General features: G+C 36.1%; 1 protein-coding gene across 1 annotated transcript; it reads right to left on the bottom strand.

The window, feature by feature from the left end:
• Positions 1-17: 17 nt before the first annotated feature.
• On the bottom strand, positions 18-19,286 carry kif3a (kinesin family member 3A). Its single transcript, XM_067365757.1, has 17 exons — positions 19,130-19,286; positions 15,121-15,403; positions 14,862-15,006; positions 14,624-14,708; positions 13,443-13,548; positions 12,311-12,450; positions 12,031-12,228; positions 11,727-11,901; positions 11,242-11,340; positions 6,721-6,877; positions 5,547-5,727; positions 5,348-5,458; positions 5,154-5,279; positions 3,660-3,713; positions 3,506-3,574; positions 3,282-3,409; positions 18-637 (listed from the first exon to the last, which is right to left on the bottom strand). The coding sequence occupies exons 1-17, from the start codon at positions 19,133-19,135 to the stop codon at positions 589-591; spliced, it is 2,112 nt and encodes a 703-aa protein (XP_067221858.1). The 5' UTR covers positions 19,136-19,286; the 3' UTR covers positions 18-588.
• Positions 19,287-20,302: the final 1,016 nt, after the last annotated feature.

Raw genomic sequence — 20,302 nt, 5'->3', positions numbered from 1 at the left:
CTAGGTTCTTACCTTGTAAAATAATTTAATAATTTAAAGGAGGAGTACAGACAAAAACAAAACAGTAAATGTAAACATTTTTACATAATACATAAGACTAACGGTTTTACTACAGTGCACAATGGAAATACATTACAGTTAGAGTAAACGGAGCTAATGGCACTACAGCCAGGGGATCATGGCATGCACATTCTCGCTATAAAAAATTAAGTAGCATAAGCTTGTGTACAAGGAGCTAAAGTAATTGCACGCTGCCAATTTTATAAAACATTAAGATTAGATTTCTCAATAGCATGTTCCTTGTGTCAGACCAATAAGCTGCTCAACATATGCCAGCACAGCCATCAGTGTCAAGCAGAATATACAGTAACTGTTTATGTTAAAGGTGAAATGTGCCTTTTGGAGTGCTGTCATGATGGACATTTTACAGAAAACTTTCCTCAGCTTTGGAGTTTCTGCATATAAACACATGATTTCTTTCCATCTACACTTATGCCAAAGTGTCAAAGAATCGGTATTCCCTAAGACATATACTGGACTGGCCTTGAAAATGCACAAAATATGGTGGTCTTCATTGGACAAAAAGGCTCACTGCAGCAGAGATTCAATCACCGCCTCTGGTTTGGAGGAGCGTTTCCTAAAAACAAACAAACAAAGTGATTGGGGAAAAAAACAGACATTTAAGATAAAAAATAAATAAATAAATAAATTATTATTTTCATTCATCAAGGATGCATTAAACTGATTAAAAGTAAAGACTTAAAAAATATATACAGTATTTCAAATAAATGCTTTTCTTTTGAACTTTGCTCATCAAAGAATCCTGAAACATGGTTTCAATAGTGATATTTAAAACAGATATTTGATATTGATATATTGAAATGAAACAAATATTTAAATTGTAATAATATTCCACCATATCACAAACTTTTACAATTTTTTACTGCATTTTGATCAAATAAATGCAGCCTTAGTGAGCATAAAATATTTTTTTCAAAAACTGACTGGTAGTGTATTGACTTAAAAGGACGAAACATGTAAATATATGTAATATTTGCAAAATATGTAATACTTCACAATGTATATGTAAAAAAAAATGTAATATGTACAAATATGTAATATTTCACAATATTACCGTTTTTACTTTCTATTTGAACTATTTTACTTTATTAATTTTTAAAGGATTAGTCGACTTTCAAATAAAATTTTCCTGATAATCCCCCCCCCCCCATGTCATCCAAGATGTTCATGTGTTTCTTTCTTCAGTCGAAAAGAAATGAAGGTTTTTGAGGAAAACATTCCAGGATTTTTCTCCTTATAGTGGACTTCAATGGACTCCAAACGGTTGAAGGTCAAAATGACAGTTTCAGTGCAGCTTCAAAGAGGTTTAAATGATACCAGACGAGGAATAAGAGTCTTATCTAGAGAAACAATCGGTCATTCACGCCTTCCCTATTCTACTTACGGAAAAAAAAAAAAACGGAAATGGCACTGCATTCGTTCCGCAAGTAGAATAGGGAAGGCGTAGGACATACAGCCTAAGCTTTTTGAAGAATACAGAAAGCGGAAGCACGTGCAAGGCGATCATTTGTGTTTATAAAGCATATACAGTTGTATTTTTTTGGAAAATTACCAATAGTTTTGCTAGATAAGACTCTTATTCCTCGTCTGGTATCATTTAAAGCTCTTTGAAGCTGCACTGAAACTGACATTTGGACCTTCAACCGTTTGGAGGCCATTGAAGTCCACTATAAGGAGAATAATCCTGGAATGTTTTCATCAAAAACCTTAATTTCTTTTTGACTGAAGAAAGAAAGACACGAACATCTTGGATGACATGGGGGTGAGGAAATTATCAGGAAAAGTTTATTTGGGTTTCATTGGTTAGCATTAGTCAACATGAACTAATAATAAATAATATATCTACAACATTTTTAATCTCAACATTTATTAATACATTTCTAAGATAAAATGTTGTATTAACGCACTGTGAACTAACACGAACATTAACATTAAGTAACTAAGATTAATAGATGCTGCAAAAATATATTAGTTCAAGTTAGTTGCATTAACCAATGTGACCATATTGTAAAGTATTAAGTTGTCTGTTTTTACTATTTACTAATGCAGCCTTGTTGAGCTTAAGAGACTTCTTTCAAAACATTATAAACTTACTGACACAAAACATGAGATACACTGTTAAAGGGATAGTTCACCCAAAAATGAAAATTTGATGTTTATCTGCTTACCCCCAGTGCATCCAAGATGTAGATGACTTTTTTTCTTCAGTCGAACGCAAATTATGATTTTTAACTGCAACCGCTGCCGTCTGTCAGTCAAACAATAGCAGTGATTGGGAACTTGAACAATAAGAGTCGAAAAAACTTCCATAGACAAGTCCAAATTAAACCCTGCGGCTCGTGACGGCACATTGATGTCCTAAGACACGAAACGATCGGTTTCACGATTGTTCAAGAAACAAAGTCACCTACATCTTGGATGCGCTGCGGGTGAGCAGATAAACATCAAATTTGTGCGAGAAACCGAACAGTATTTATATCATTTTTTACCTCTAATACACCACTATGTCCAACTCCGTTCAGCTTCCGGCTAGTGAGGTCTGATCGCGCTCTGACAACGGAAGTGATGTCTCGCGCTCATTGAAGTATATGGGCGAGGCATCACTTCCGTCACCAGAACGCGTTTTTTGACCTCACTAACAGGAAGCTGAACGAAGTTGGACATAGTGGCATATTAGAGGTAAAAAATGATATAAATACTGTTCGGTTTCTCGCACAAACCGATCGTTTCGTGTCTTAGGACATTAATGTGTCGTCACAAGCCGCAGGTTTTAATTTTGATTTGTCTAAGCAAGTTTTATTTACTGTTATAGTTGAAGTTCCCATCTACTGCTATTATTTGACTGACAGACGGCAGCGGATGCAGTTAAAAATCATAATTTGCGTTCGACTGAAGAAAAAAAGAAAAAAAAAGGGGGTAAGCAGATAAACATCAAATTTTCATTTTTGGGTGAACTATCCCTTTAAAGCTTGAATTTTATTTGGATTATTTTATTTAATAATGATAGAAAGTTAAAAAAAAAAAAAAAAAAAGTCATGATATATCATTATGGACACAGAATATTGAGATAGTGTCCAGTTCAACAATGTATCATGCACTGAACTAAACTGAAGGATAACTTAAAATGTAACCGTTGTAACAGATGCATTTTTATTATGACTGTGCAAAGGTGCAAAAAACAAACTCAAGCAACACCTCACCTACGACTAGTTTTAGGCCTGGACTTTCCACTCTTTGATGTCCGAGGCCTTTCTAGTTTCATTAGGGACTGTCTCATGCTCTCCTCAGTGTAGGCCAGATAAACATGGGAGAGGTCCACTTCAAATGGCTGAGTCACAAAACAGGAACAGAGGACAAAAATTAAACATGAAAAGGTTTAAGCACGTGCGCCTCTGGAAAACATTCAATATGAACTGTCACTTACATCCTTTTCTTTCTTGTCTGACACAGGTGTTTGTTTTCTCATGTTGTTGCCCGTATAGGCCACACATTTCTAAAAACAGAAATAGATCAGCTGTATTATAAGTATTGATTGCTGATCAGAGAATCACAGGATGAAATGTGTTAAAGAAGCTCACCAGCTGCCATTCTCCAATGTCCTCATTCCAGTGCACATAGTTCTCAATCATCTCCTGTACACAAGACAACAAACAAGATGTCGTTTGCACACGTTTTCATAGTAAGGAAACCTGAAACGCTGAGATGAAAAAGCTCAGACACTCTGGATATCCCAAACCTGACTTTCTTCCATAGAACATAAAAGATGATATTTTGAAGAATGCTCAAAATGTCTTCTTTTATGTTCCACAGAAGAAAAAAAAAAGATCACACAGGAACGACGTGAGGGCAAGAAAATGATGACACTTGATTTTTGGGTGCCCTATCCCTTTAAGACTTTTAATACAGTGCTCAGTTCTCACATTTATGCCTCTGTTGTGCAAGAGCAGCGGTTCACACTTTATATTATCTGCAAAAATATCTGACTAATCAAATCCTGATAAGCGGGAAAAAGCAAAAAATGATTAGCATTCTTATTTATGCATGTGCATGAGGTGCTGTTTTTGTGCAGGAGAAGCAATAAGTAATGCTTCCTTTTACAACTACTGAAAACTACAATATTACTGTATTAAAGTATACTGTAATTGTGATATATCTCCACACACACAACATATATACATGCATAAATATATAGGTAAAGTCAAAATTACTCCAAATTAGTTTTTATTTGCTTGTTTTTTTAGAAAAATTGACTTTACAATAAGGTCTCATTTTTTAGCAGTTAATGTATTAACTAACATGAACTAGCAGTGAGCAAAACATTTATTTACAACATTTATTAATCATCGTTAATGTTATTTAACAACAACTGTAGTTTTCATTGTTTATTCATTTTAGTTCACAGCACATTAACGTTTAGTTAGCATTATTAAGTGCATTGATCTTAACAAATACAACTTTTTAATTAAAAATGTATTAGTGAATGTTGAAATTAAGCAGATGCTTTAGATGTATTGTTCGTTCTTAGTTAGTCAACTAATGTGAACATATGAAACCTTGTTTCGCTACCGAAAAATAAAATTCAAAATTGTGTTTTTTGAAATGGTTGGTGTTCAGCATACATGTGAACTCCTTCAATACTGTTTAAAAAGAATATCAGGTGGTCAGTTGTGCTGTTTTCTCTAGATTGTTTGTTTTTAAACATCATGCCTCTTTTTTTTTTTGCAATTTTCATGGCGAAATCATGCATATTAAAATGTAAAATAGAAACTAAATAAGATATTTAATAAGATAAGACCCCCTTTTTTTAATAAAACCTTTATAACTAAACTTTTCTCAGAGACGTAGAAATATTACAATCCAATAAAATATGTTTGACAGAGCTTTGATATGCATGTATGGGAGGATTTTGTTGTGACCTAGAAAAGGGTGGTTTACAGAAGCTCAAGCCCAAGATCTTTATCAACAACATTATACTCATCACTGTAGGTATTATTTGATAACCTCACTGTTGTTATAAAGTGTCAGCAATAAAGAACAAGGTTTTGAAGTGCATGTGCACCAGCAATATAGACCTGATATTCCTGAGGAATAAAGTTATCAATGATGAGCATCTGCAGACGAAGCTCTCGGCTCAGCTGTCGGATGTTTTCCAGCAGACCTTCGATCTCCCGGTGATGCTCCTGCTGCAGATCAGCCATCTGAAACAGGAGAGACGTTCGTAACAGAGTAGTTCACGCTATTTGAAAGCACAAGAAATCCACTGCACCTCTGATTTTGCTGCCATCAACATGGTCCACACTTTCTTCAGCTTCTTGGTCTTGCCTTGAGCCTCTTCTTGTAAACTGGTGTACTTCTCCTCAATGTCCAAGCGCTCTTGCTGTTTTTGAGACATGTGCAATCATGAATCACTGTGTGAGAAAACTATGCAATACTGGTCAATTATGAAGTCTTGTCATCATCTTTACCTCCTTTTCTTCCAGTTCTCTTCGGAGCTGCTCGGCCCTCTTCCTCCTCTCCTCCAGTTCATTGTTGGATTCTTCCAGAAGCTTCTCTTGTTCCTCGGCCTTTGCCAGTAAATCAACCCCGCCAACAATAACCCTCTTTTCTAGAGCGGACAGCTTCTCGAGTAATAAGTGATGTTCCTGTCTGAGATACAGGAAATGACACAAAGCACTATTATACTCCTACACCCACTATATTAACATCCGGTGGGCTGCAAGACTGTTTTGAGTGGGTCAGGGGATTGTGTAGTCAAAAAACAACAACAAAAACAGTAATTGTGAATGTTTTTTTGAAGCAAGACTTATTTTGGAAAGTCTCGACTCTTCTATCATACAGAGTTTAAGTAAAAACGTGTTGTCCCGATTCAGTATCTGCGGTCAGGCGAGATGTCAGTGTCATTATTATAACGTTATAAAATCACACCTCAGAAAAACAAACTTTCCTGTCAGACGTTGTACTGTGCTTGCTGCACTCACTCTTCAATCCAAATGTGGAAGCATGCACTGTATATCACTTCACTATACTATATAATGTAAATTACGAGCATGCATCATCATAGATACGTCGTCAATTAGTACGTCATGAAATTACCAAAAAGTTACACTCACTGAGTGGCAAAAAGAAGCATTGGTTTTCTGTGTGAATGCCGCAAAAGACACAACATCTAAAACAGGAAAGAGCTTTGCGATTGACTGTACAAACAGATTTGACAAGAAATCTGAGCTATATTTTTACAGATTGTCGAAAGCTACAGAAAAGAGAAGCAAATGGATTGCTGCAATTCACAGAAACATGGATTTGCAGTGATCATTTTGTGTCAATATGTTGAATTTTGAGGTAAAATTGTATTGTATTAACAGACACTAGTTTTGGACTTTACCTTATACTATATATTCATGTGTATGTATATTTATGTGTACGTTAAGAAAAGTGCAAATCGTAAAGTATATTTGCTTGGTTCAAATTCCTAAAAATTGGGTTGCAGCTTAATGATCATTGGAAAATGTGGGTCCCATGGCCAAATACTGATTTATACTATATGGCACCAACATTTGTGCTGGAGATCACTGTTATGGTGGACACATCCAAGTCGTCTGCACATGTTCAATGACTTGTTGTACCATATTAATATCTTACTGGGCTTTGAGAAGGTCCTTCTCTCTCTTCTCAAGCTCTGCACGCGCTTTGTTCCTCTCTTCCTCCTCCATGTCTAGTTTGGCCTCCAGTGCCTTTCTTTCCTCCTCTATCTTCGCTTGCATCTCCACCATCTTGTCAGGAGACACCTTCTTCCTCCCTGAGCATGACACATTCAGAAGATATAACAACAGATATAAAACCTCAGAAGAAATACACTTAGCACAAGAAATAAGATGCAAACCATTTTGTAGCAGCAATCTTATGCTGCTGAAGTTTATTCCAGTTTCATTGTAAGCTGACTGACGCTGCTCACAAGGCACCATAAAACAATAGAGTATTTCATGACTATTTGATGTTTTTGCACAGTAAACTTATTACAAGCTTCAGACTTTTTCCAAAATGAATAAATAAATAATATTTTGCATTAAGAATATGGAGCCCGTATTAGTATTAATAACACTAACAAATTCCTGACAGGCAGACATTCACTGGAGGCTGCAATAAATGTCAACACATTTTCTCATCCTCAGTGTTTTTTAAAGTCAGTCAATGCAGTCAATAATTTTATCTCTTAAAACACTTTTTGTGTGCGTCCCTTTAAATGCAAATGAGCTGCTGCTGCTGCTGGCCCCTTTTCCAGAAGAGGGCGGAGCTCTAACAGCTCAACAACAACAAAGCTGGAGAATCTCACGCAGCCAAAATGAGGAAAGTGTTCAGCCTTACATTGTTCAAACCGGAGTCGACACTGATGGAGAGACTCAGGAAGAAGTTACAACTTTTAGACGTTTCTGAATGGTTAGTGGATAAATTGATGTAGTTGCTGTGGAGTTGATTCAACTCATCAACATCGTCATGTTAATCTTTTGTGCAAAAGTTTTTTCACATGCTTGCAGAGAAAGGCTTGCCAAAACAAAGTTACTGGGTTGTTCTTTTTCACGTTTTCTGGGTTGGTAGATGCACCAGATTATAGCACTTAAACATAAGAAAAGTCCGATTTTCATGATATGTCCCCTTTAAATGAAATACACCAGGAATTTTACACTAATGAGCTTGTGAGATCATTTTTTACATAAGTTTGCATAATGTGTCTATGATAAAGTGACATCCACCAATGATGATTGAAATAAATTTCACACTTAATTTGAAGACTAATTTGTGGAGTTTGGAGGTGAGCTGGTGAAGAGATCATGATACTATGCACATTGCACAGGAAAAGTAAAAAACACAAGCACGAATCATATCATCTAAAAGCCTCTTAAAGAGGAGTCAAGTCTGCAATTAGGTTAGCGTGAAATGACACAGCAGTGACTGCGCATTAGACTGATGCATGAAAACTGAGGTGCACCAGAAAGGAAGGTGATAAGCAAAATTAGATGCGAGTTTCTGTGAGAAAGGTGACGCCTGTGAACCATTTATAGAGTTCCTGTCGGAAGAAGTATTGTGTCCTATTTCCAGCTTCTGCTGTGTCACTTAGCCCACTGCTACCTACTGATTCAATTTATTACACATCTGTTTTATGGTAATTAAAATAAGGGCTTGACTGCTGAATAATTTAATTCATGTCATTTTTTAAAAGTTATTAGAAGCTGGGTAGATGTTATGATTAGCAGCAGGTGCCACATTGGAGCTTGTGCATTCAAGATTAATTTAAGTTTTTTTAATTTAATTTCCATTGTGTAATATGCATTGCACAGTGGGGCTTTGAATGCAGTTATGTACAATACTGTTTAAAAGTTTGGAGTTTGGAAAAAAATTAAAAGGGGACCTATTATGCAAAATGTACTTGTTTGAACATAAATGTGTGCCATAACCACCCTATAATAATAAAAATCCACCCACTCCTCTTTTTAAATCCCCATAAATCATAAACAGTGAAAACAGTTATTTTAAATTATTAAATATTTCAGAATATTACTGTTTTTAATGTGCTTTTGTTCAAACAGATGCACTCTTCTTTAAGAAACACTAAACAAATCTTACCGACCTCAAACTTTTGAATGGTAGCGTACATTCAATTGAGCATTGGAGTGTGCTGATGTCAGGGTGCAAGAGGGAATGTGTATTTGGGAAAAGTGATTAAAGGTGCCCTAGAACCAGTTTTTACAAGAAGTAATAGTCTAAAAAAGTCTAAGGTGTCCCCTGAATGTGTCTGTGAAGTTTCAGCTCAAAATACCCCATAGATTTTTTTTAATTTTTTTTTTAACTGCCTATTTTGGGGCATCATTAACTATGCACCGATTCAGGCTGCGGCCCCTTTAAATCTCACGCTCCAAGCCCTCCCGAGCTCTCAACTATAATACAGTGTATTTATACAGTAATAAACGATGGTAACTTTAACCACATTTAACAGTACATTAGCAACATGCTAACGAAACATTTAGAAAGACAATTTACAAATATCACTAAAAATATCATGTAATCATGAATCATGTCAGTTATTATTGCTCCATCTGCCATTTTTCACTGTTGTTCTTGCTTGCTTACCTAGTCTGATGATTCAGCTGTGCACAGATCCAGACGTTAATACTGGCTGCCCTTGTGTAATGCCTCGATCATGGGCTGGCATATGCAAATATTGGGGGCGTACATATTAATGATCCTGACTGTTACGTAACAGTCGGTGTTATGTTGAGATTCGCCTGTTCTTCGGAGGTCTTTTAAACAAATGAGATTTACATAAGAAGGGGGAAGCAATGGAATTGTCATTTCCATGTACTGAACTCTTATTCAACTATGCCAAGGTAAATTCAATTTTTGATTCTAGGGCACCTTTAAGGAAGCACAAAAGGTGGGAATGACTCACATTTAGTGGTCGATCAATTTTTTTTTTTTTTTTTGATGGCTGATGCCAATATATTAGAGAGCAGGGTGGCCAATGGCTATAATATTATATATTTATTTGAATTCATTTTTAATAAATTAAGAAATATATAATATGAAAATGAATTAAAACATAAATCTCTAAATTAAACATACTTCAGAGGGCTACAAATCCACATTATAGAATATCTGAGCTGGATTCAACTAAGTTTGCAAAGGTTTGTGAAAATAATTTAATTTATTATATAATCAAAGATTAGTTTAAATGATAGGCTATAAATACATAAATAGTACATTGGTTGCCTTTCTTTTACTAATACTATAAAAGCAAACGCTATAATACTTTTTCGTATACATTTACGTTCTTTAACAGTTCTTTCTAGTAGAGATGCACCAATATGAATACTTTGGCCGATACCGATACGATAACCGATAATTCATTATATTTGAAAGCCGATAATTGATATATTGGCTGACAAATCTAAATCCAAATTGTTATATAATTTTTGAGAGCCTGATTACAAAAACAAAAGTCTCACCATCACATCCCAAGCACACGATAATAATGTTCTCATTAACTTATATGACAGACTTGTGCTGCACATGTTGCATTCAACTGTATTTCCATTTCAATCATATTTCAAGCAATTCAAAACCATCATGATGAACAGTGCACATCTGAAGTGTCTCAGCTGAAGGAAATAATCCATTAATTATCACCCTTTATATCGGCCAAATTTTCTTATTGGGCCGATAACGATATCATTAAAGATATTTTCGATATGGTGGCCAATATATCGCATCCCAGACACCATTACTAGTGAAGACGGAGAATAGGAGAGATGCATGCTCAGGCGCTGGCATTCTCAAATAAAACTCCCACTTTCAGCAGATCGGCCAAACAGAAAACTTCGAATGCCGATATTAAAAAAAAAAGGCAAATATTGGCCTTGCCGATATATCGGTCGACCACTGCTCATATTATACATGTGCTGCTCTCACTCACTGGTCTGGGATCTCTCCTCAAAGATCCACAAGGCAAGCTAAGATGCTCTTTGGATGATTCTCAAATCATGCTGGAGAACATGATCATCAGGTGCAGCTTGAGTGCTGCTTTCATTAAAGCAGACCAAATACTAAAACATCTTATTTTTCAATCCAGCTTTTCACTCAAACTAAGGCCGATAATGCTATCTTATAATAACAAAAAACTGCATTCATTTGCATTGTCACTAGTGGTCCCAGACTGTTGGACTGCACGTGGGCATAGTCAGAGTCATTGCCAGGCATTAACTGTTTACGCTAATGACGCACAATGAAACTATATCTGCATCATCTGATGGTCTAGACAAGCAAACCAAAGCCACATTGTTTCTTCTTTACTGATATGTTGTGATATACAAACATTTTAACCTAGATAACAGCAGGTTATGTGCAGAGATTGAGAAGATTTATAAACAAACTTTCATTCAAGTTTATTTATAAAAACTTTTTGAATTTACCATCTTTATTATTTGGCATAAAAGCAACATTATCTAATGAGGTCAAAGACAGAAAACAACCCTGTCATGTCAGCAGCAGACTATGAAGGCAATACTTGAAATCAAAAAGTCAAAACCACGAACTGCATCATCTTTTTAAGAGACCTCTATGACTAACAACGTCCTCTCATGAAATGGAAAAGAAAAGGGGAACTCATACCTCTTCGTTTCCTGCGTCTCTCTCCTCCATCACCTTCTTCATCTTCACCCTCATCCATGTCATCTGATCCACTGCCGTCAGAGCCAGAGATCTCCTCACCTGAACAGTAATAGCATAGTTATTACTCTGTATATGTATAATACTCTGGCTCTGTACCAAATCCTAAAGTGACTCTGACTTGGACTGTATTGAAGGAACCATAGATGTACTTATCAAAGAAAGCAAAAAGACACCATCTTCGGTGTCAGCTTTGGTTTTAACAGAAAACATTACTGCTACTTTACGTCTTACATTTAACATTTTAAAATGCATTTCTGTTAGATTGAGTGTTAAATGGGATTCTTAGGCACCTCACATGTGACGGTTAGAAGCTAGCTCCCTATGTAGACAACTGTGCAGCTCACTTGCGTTTAGACCATAGCCAATGAGCCACATCCTGGAGACCAACTCTGACATAAAGACATTATGAAACTGAGGTGTGGTACCTTCTTCCAATTTTTTCTTGAGCTCTTCAATTTCCTTCTGAAATTGCCGCAACAGTGCATCCTTGGGGTCCTCATTAATTCTGGCCTTATTCTTAATATTTTTGGCACGGTTGGCATAACGGAGAGTACTGATGGTCTCATCGTAGTTGTAATCTGCGGGGCCGATGTTTGCACACTGCAAAGTAACATTAAATCAATCATACTATCTGCGGTGTTTTGATTGAAATCTGATTAATTTCTGCAGAATCTGAATCATAACTAGTAGAAAAGGCTCATATCTGTGTGTGCACATCGATTATCGTACCATCATGGTTTTAGAGTTTCCTCCCAGAGAGTCTTGTAACAGTCGGGTGAGTTTTGAGTTCCTGTAGGGCACGTGGGTGCTTTTTCCATCCACTAGTGCAGAGATAACATTTCCCAGGGTGGACAGGGACAGGTTGATTTTTGTGGCCTCTTTAAGACGTTGACCTGTGGCGCCTGTTTTTCCTTGTCTTTCAGATCCCTGAGCAACAAAACATTTTATTCAGTAACGGAAAAGAAACTAAAACACTCTAAAGCTCATCCACATGACGTGGGCCGCTTACCGCAAGGTCGACCAGGTGTAGCTTGCCCATGCGCACATGTTGATTTCCATCTACACCTTTCTCACTGCACTCGATAGTGATGGTGAAGATGGCATGAGAGCGAGAACTGTGCTCGTTCATATTAGTCGCACCTACAGAACCTGGACACGGACAAACAATGCAAACTTTGGTTATCTTTGGGGCTTCGTGTCTAGAGATCACCAACAAGTAATGTTGACCCTCGCTGTAATATATTGGTCGCTCTAATATGCTGTTTTCGTGCATGTATCTTTAAATGCAAATGAGCTGCTGCTCCCCGCCCCCTTTCCAGAAGAGGGCGGAGCCTGTACAGCTTGTGCCTCAGATACTAAAACATCTGTTTGGTTATGATTATCTCTATCGTGGTCACACTCACGTGACATTGCAGTTCTTCTTCATCATTAAAGTTTATTATCTGCATGCGTTTTAAAGCCATATCAGTCTAAACTTCTGATATATGGTTTTCTGGTGCGTCGTGCGAGTATTAAACTAAGTTCTCTTACAAGTCTTATTGCACTTAAACTGTCAAATACACACAAAGTTATGTAAAAAACACACAAAGTTCACATAAACACAGTCAGTTATGTCTAAACGTAAACAGCAGGGAAAGAAATCACATGTGCATACTAGATCTGTGTATTAAAGTGACAGCAGCGTAATATACAGAACCTTAATATGAATCAAACAAGAAAAGAAAAACAGAAAATGACATACAGCTGCTCTTGATTGAGTAACTTTAGTAGCTTTAATAAGAATGAAACAAACATGGATGACTGTGTTCAGGGCGGGGTCTATGCTAATAGGGCAGATTTTGTTGCCAGTTGTGGACGGGGCTTCTTACATAAGAGTAGGGGAAATCTGGAACCGCTCATTTGAAGAGACTGTTTATGATTTATTGGAATTATAAAAAAATAATTGGGTAGATTTTTACCATTATAGGCTGGTTGTTTACACACACTGTGTTCAACCACCTTATAAAAATGAATTTGGCATAATAGGTCCCCTTTAAGGTCTATTTTCTAGACTTTACTGATCTAACTCTAAATATTACTTTGCATGCCAAAACCAAACTTATATGTTTCACTTATTTAATAAAATTTTAAGGTATACTCACGGTTTTTGTGTCCAAGGGTCATAATCCGGTCCATATCGTCAGCATTGTTTACCACATATCCAGAAAGATCCTTGATGTAAACTCCTACATCAGGTCTCTCCTTGACCTATATTTTGAGGTTAGCATTCATTATTTGCATTTCCGGCCTTTACAATTCTGAATTTAAGTTGCACAACAAATGATGCTTGCCCTAACCGCCACAAAAAGAAAAAGCACAGCAGAAGAACAGACGATCTATGCATAGAAGATTGTTAATGCAGCTTTGCTTACCATAAAATTTAAAATAAGACATTTCAAAAACATTAAAAAATCCTATCGACCCCAAACTTTTGAATGGTAGTGAAAGTTGTTTTTTATATAAGTGTTTGTTGACACTAACTGTGGAGAAAAATCCGCAGAACTGAACTTTTTTATTAATTATGGTAAATATGGTCAAATATGTTATGTTCTATGACAGTACATTGCAATTTGTAGCTGAAAAAAATATCAAACTAAATGGCCTGGACCACAAAACCAGTCATAAGGACCATTTTTTAAATGAAAGCTGAATAAATAAGCTTTCCATTGATGTATGGTTTGTTAGGATAGTCGAAATACAACTATTTGAATATCTGGAATCTAAGGGTGCAAAAAAAAAAAAAAATCTAAATATTGAGAAAATCACCTTTAAAGTTGTCCAAATGAAGTCCTTAGCAATGCATATCCACTCACAAAAATACATTTTTTAAATATTTACAGTAGGAAATGTACAAAATATCTTCATATATCTTCATATCCTAATGATTTTTGGTATAAAAGAAAGATCGATAATTTTGAGCAATACAATGTATTGTTGTTGGATATTGCTACAAATATACCCATGCAACTTATGACTGGTTTTGTTGTCCAGGGTCACATACAGAAAAATACTTGATAAACAAACCAGCAAAGAGTGTGTAATTATCAAAGTAGTAGTGTTTAAATTCAGTGGAAATTTGTGCCATTTTCTGTAGAATCCTGTGGGTGCAGATTTCATGCGAATGTATGCATTAGTCGAGCGCATCGTGACCTATATTTAGAGTGTCTGATTAATGGCACACCTATTAAGTGTAATGCTGGGGGACCCCCAGAAGCAGGACTGAGAAACACTATCATCTCAACCTTGCAACTTTCAGACATGATGAAATATGTTGGTTTCTCACCTCCAACCTCTGCATCTGGTCCTTTCCTAACAGATCTCTCACCTCCTCATTGTATATTTCCAAATATGAAACTCTTACCAGAAATCTGTGGTCAGATAACACACGTCATCAGAGTTCATATAGGTCATACAGCTCTAATAACGTTGAGAAGGTAGATCATAAGAAACATGACTAATTATGATAATTCAGCAAATTTAATATACACAGCACAGCACTCAAAAAACACCCCCGTTTTCACCTGGTATCTCCTTCTGCTTTTGCAATGTGGCCAAATATGTGAGCAAATGAATTTGGAATGATGCCTCTGAGTTCAGGCACTGCCCTGACACCCTCCATGGTGAACGTTTTCCCTGTGCCTGTCTGACCGTATGCAAATATTGTTCCTGGAAAAGCAAAAACATTAACTCATCATCATCGTTTCAAATTTGCAAAAACAGCCAAATAGATACAAAAGGGGGCGATATATGCAATAAATATTTATATTGTCTTTTACTTACCATTGTAACCCTCTAACACTGAGTCAACGATGGGTCGAGCTGTTAAATTATACACATCCAGCTGTTTGCTATCTGGGCCGAACACTGTGTCGAAGGTGAACGTCTTTGGCGGCTCACTAATTATATCAAGTTTGTTCACAGTAATGGTTCCTCGGATCTCGTCCACAGTGACGGCCTGCTTGTGTGCCATCATCTTCTCCTTCTCGTTGAGTGGACGACATCTCACCACCACCTTCACGTTATCGCTCACCTCCATCTTCTCCGGTTTATCCAGCTTATTACTCTGTACAAATACAAACCAGTTTAAAAACATTATTTACAAACATTGTTTGTAAGTCGGCCATAAAAATGTGAAAATTATATCATTTTTGTGTGTGATTGTAACCAATTTTGTCAAATCTAAACTATGAGTAAAATAAACAGACAATTTATAGGTGCATGGACGTGACATTTGGAGTCAAAACTTGAAATATATAAACGCTCAAAGAATGCATTTAATAGCAACATATTGAACCGTCTATTTATATATTCATAATCCCTTAATAAAGGAGTCCAGACATTAGAAAGATAATCTGTCATGTGCCGTAGGCTATTAAAGAGCAACATCTATTGTTTAAATTTTGTTATAAAATCGACTGAATTTGAAAGTTAAACCTTTTTTTCATATTAAAACTAACAAAGCACAAAGACTGTTGCGATTATTGGATATGGATATTATCGATTATTTTTGTAAAAGCGCTATATAAATAAATTTGACTTGACTTGATATGTTCTGATATGGTAAGCCTGAAACAGATGAAAGCAATATAAAGAAGCAAACTCATAGGATTTAATATGAAGCGTCCGTAACGCTTATTATGGTTGTTCAGAGCAACGTAGTGAAATTAATTGTTGATCCTAATAAGCATAAGCATAATTTAGCTTTGCATATAAAGTTTCAAGTTATTTGCATTTATAATTTTTACATGACATAAACTTAATCTTTAAAACATTACGGATGTGACAGAGCACTGAAGCGTCCTGACCTCTTTATTCCTAATCCCTAAATTCATCAGGCAGTGCTGTTATGACAAAATGAGTGTATTTATTTCTCTGGCATGCTTCCATCTTTCTATATAATGCTTACTGTTAAAATAAAGTTTAAAGAAGGGGGTCTTTGATCCCTTTTTTGAAAGCATGAAATATGGTTGGTCGAAAATTTAATTTAAGCATTGTTATATTGTGGATAAACAAGGCAATTTTCTTAAAAAAATTCTGCTAGAGCACATTAATACAGTATATTACAGACCTAAATGGACCATTTAAAAAGGGTTTTGTTCTTTTGGTTAAAACTTTTTTTTTTCATGGTAAAGATGACTTTTGCGTGGAACTGCAATACAACTTACCGAAATCCGTATCATGTCTTGTGTAATCGCTCAATCATTGTTTCAAACTCAGAAAGACCTCAATAAAATAGCTTGTAAACAATGTCACGTCACATTTACCTCAGAAAAACATATTCAGTGACCATAAACTCATTAGTCAGCTAGAAAAGTGAACTCTAGAAAGATAACATATTTCACATATGGACTACTGTTTAACTAGTTGGTCACTTGCTTGTCCCACAACACTTAAAACTACTGAAAATCTTTTCAAAAAAAGTTTAAAAATACTTGATAAAAAACCCATTTCTCACCATCACTGCCATATTTTGAAAAAGCATAGATTATTGGATATCAACAACATGATTAATCTTAAAAGAGCTTGTCTGATTTTTAAGGTCCTACACTCCCTCGCACCACCACCGTTGAATGATTTTATTAAACATTAAGATAGCTCAGAAAGCATCACACGAGTTACTAGCAGAGGTGACCTGGCAATACCACACAGACGCACCACCTTTGGACAGACTGTGCTGTCTGTTCACGGTGGGAATCTGGAATAGTCTTCCGTTAGCACTGAGAGAAAGTTCTACGTATGATTCTTTTAAAGCTCAGATGAAGAATCGGCTCTGGTCAAACCAAACCTGCACTCATTTTTACTGGCAATTTACATTTCTATTTAAACCTTTTATTGAGACATAACTGCATGTATGGGCTGATTGTGTGTGTGTGTGTGTGTGTGTGTGTGTGTGTGTGTGTGTGTGTGTGTGTGTGTGTGTGTGTGTGTGTGTGTGTGTGTGTGTGTGTGTGTGTAGAAACTGTACATTATTTGAACTGTTGGTTGATCTGACTGTGCACTATTGGACCACACAATAATACGATTTGTACAATAAGCGGAGTGTGTAATGTGTGGATTGTGTAATAATGTGAATCATGTAATGTGAGTAGTGTGCAATGTGAGGTGTGTGCAATAATGTGGATCGTGCAATATAAGGATGTGTAATAATGTTGATTGTGCAATGTATTTTTAAAAAAAAAAAAATTTATGAAATGTATTTGTCCATGTATCGGCCCTTTGTGACCCCAGCCTCCGGGACAACGGATGGAAATTAGCCTTCGGCTACAATCCGGTGTGTTTACATTCATGTACTATCATGTCTGTCCATTAACACACACTGTCCCTATCAAATAAATAAATAAATAAATATAGCTATGCACAGTTACATCTTCATTAAAATTTTTAATGTTCTTCAATATTTAATGCACGTTTGAATAAATCAGTTATGACAGACGCGATTTAAATGTTTACATTTCAAAAAAACGAATTGGAGTAGAAATATGATTATATAATTCTAAACTTTATTTATAATAAAAACATCATTGAGTGTAATTTAAGTGTTTGTATATAAATAATTTAACCTTCAATATTATTATAGTAGTACCAGCTGACTCTCATGTGTAGATAACAGCATTAGTTGAGAGATTTTTTTCCTCTAGAAAATTTGCCATGTGCTGAAACTGAAATACTACATCCAAAATAATCGATATTTAATCAAAATCGTAATCGAAAGCATGTGAATAGTAATTGAATTGAATCGTGAAAATTGTATCAATACCAGGAATTCCGCTCTCTTTTGACATCATACAGGACACACTCGAAAAAAAACTCTCTGAATCCTGTACCGAAACCGGAAGGAGTGTATTAGGCACAGAAATACTCTGTTATATGTCCAACTCGTGTTTTGAAACTTTAGCCATGTTTAGCATGAAAATGCAACTCTTTAACAGTGTAAATAAGTCAGAATGCATGAAATAGCAGCATTAAACATGACAATGAGTTCACTATACTCAAATGACCTCCAGTCATCTAATCCAATAGAGCACCTTTGGGATGTGCATTATGGATGCGCAGCAGAAAAATCTGCAGATATCATTCATGTCAATACAGACCAAAATCTCTGAGGATTGTTTCCAGCACCTTGTTGAATCTAAGCCACAAACAAGGCAAAAGGAGCTTGGTACTGGCAAGGTGTACCTAATAAAGTGGCCAGTCCACTGCTGGACATTGCTAGTTCACAAATAAACTAGATCATTTTATTAGTCACAGTACACACAGCCATATCTAAAGAAACACCCAGTTAGGGTATTTTGGGTGCTCCTGTAATAGCAGGCTAACCTTTATTGTAAAGGTCACCGGTTGCTGATGTCATTAATAGGTGGGGTCAACGCTGTTGCTAAGCAGCGGATAAATGTCGAGCTAACAGCTAAATTAATTAACAATATTAATTTTTACACGCAGAACATAACCAACTATCTCTTGTAAGCCAATTTATAAATGAATCCAGCGTGAATGTGACTCGTTGAGAGATCTTAATACTGCTAAACTTGCTATGATGCTAATAACTAGCAGGCTGCTGTTAGCTTGATGTGCACAAAAACACTCTAGTTATTGAGAAGACAAAAACATTACATTATTAAATACATCATATAACGTTACTTGAAACGCGTGGTGGAAAACGCTGTCACGTAACAGTCCGTGAATATTTGCATAAGATTCCGGTTGCAAGGCGAAGGAATGATGGGAAGGTGGGGCATAACAACAAACAAATTACACAGCGATATATAAAGATATGATATTACAGTCTTACCGGCATTTTAAGATGCGGATATACGGCTCTTTATTAAGACTTTAAATAACGCGTTTTGTGTGGAATGATAATCGATGAGCTCATTCGGGTGGATGGTGTGTTTTTCCAGCTCCAGCGCCGATCCCAACCTGCCCGCTGCTGCTGTGGTTACTGCACATGCGCGGTAATGTGCGCTCCTGATACATCACCCGGGCATTTACATATTTATGTATGTCAGAAATGTCCCAATACAATAGCTATTTCATTCATTTAACTGCATATCCTTTTGCCATCTGAAAAATTATTATCACAATGTCACTGAATCATTTATTTATTGTCATGTTTTAGTCTGTATTTTACTAAAATGGCAAATTATTCATGTAGAGGGGGTGCAATAGTAGAAAAATGTTTTTATTTTAGTTTTTAATATAAGCAATAATACCCAGTTTAACCCCTTAAAGGGTTAGTTCACCCAAAAATGAAAATTCTGTCACCCTCATATCGTTCCACACCCGTAAGACCTTCATCTTCAGAACGCAAGTTAAGATATTTTTGTTGAAATCTGCATAGGGAGCAATGACATTTCCTCTCTCAAGATCCATTAATGTACTAAAAACATATTTAAATCAGTTCATGTGAGTACAGTGGTTCAATATTAATATTATAAAGCGACAAGAATATTTTTGGTGCGCCAAAAAAAACAAAATAACGTCTTATATAGTGATGGCCGATTTCAAAACACTGCTTCAGGAAGCTTCGGAGTGTTATGAATTTTTTGTGTCGAATCAGTGGTTCGGAGCGCCAAAGTCACATGATTTCAGCAGTTTAGCAGTTTGACACGCGATCCGAATCATGATTCGACACACTGATTCATAACGCTCCGAATCTTCCTGAAGCAGTGTTTTGAAATCGGCCATCACTATATAAGTAGTTATTTTGTTTTTTTGATCCACAAAAAATATTCTCATCGCTTTATAATATTAATATTGAACCACTGTACTCACATGAACTGATTTAAATATGTTTTTAGAACATTAATGGATCTTGAGAGAGGAAGTGTCCATTGCTGGCTATGCAGGTCTCACTGAGGCATCGGATTTCATCAAAAATATCTTAATTTGCGTTCCGAAGATTAACGAAGGTCTTACGGGTGTGGAATGACATGAGGGTGAGTAATAAATGACAGAATTTTCA

This window comes from Chanodichthys erythropterus, chromosome 1, assembly GCF_024489055.1.
Source record: "Chanodichthys erythropterus isolate Z2021 chromosome 1, ASM2448905v1, whole genome shotgun sequence".
NCBI lineage: Eukaryota > Metazoa > Chordata > Actinopteri > Cypriniformes > Xenocyprididae > Chanodichthys > Chanodichthys erythropterus.
Note: the sequence above shows the minus strand (reverse complement) of the source record. Positions and strands in the feature narration are given on the sequence as shown.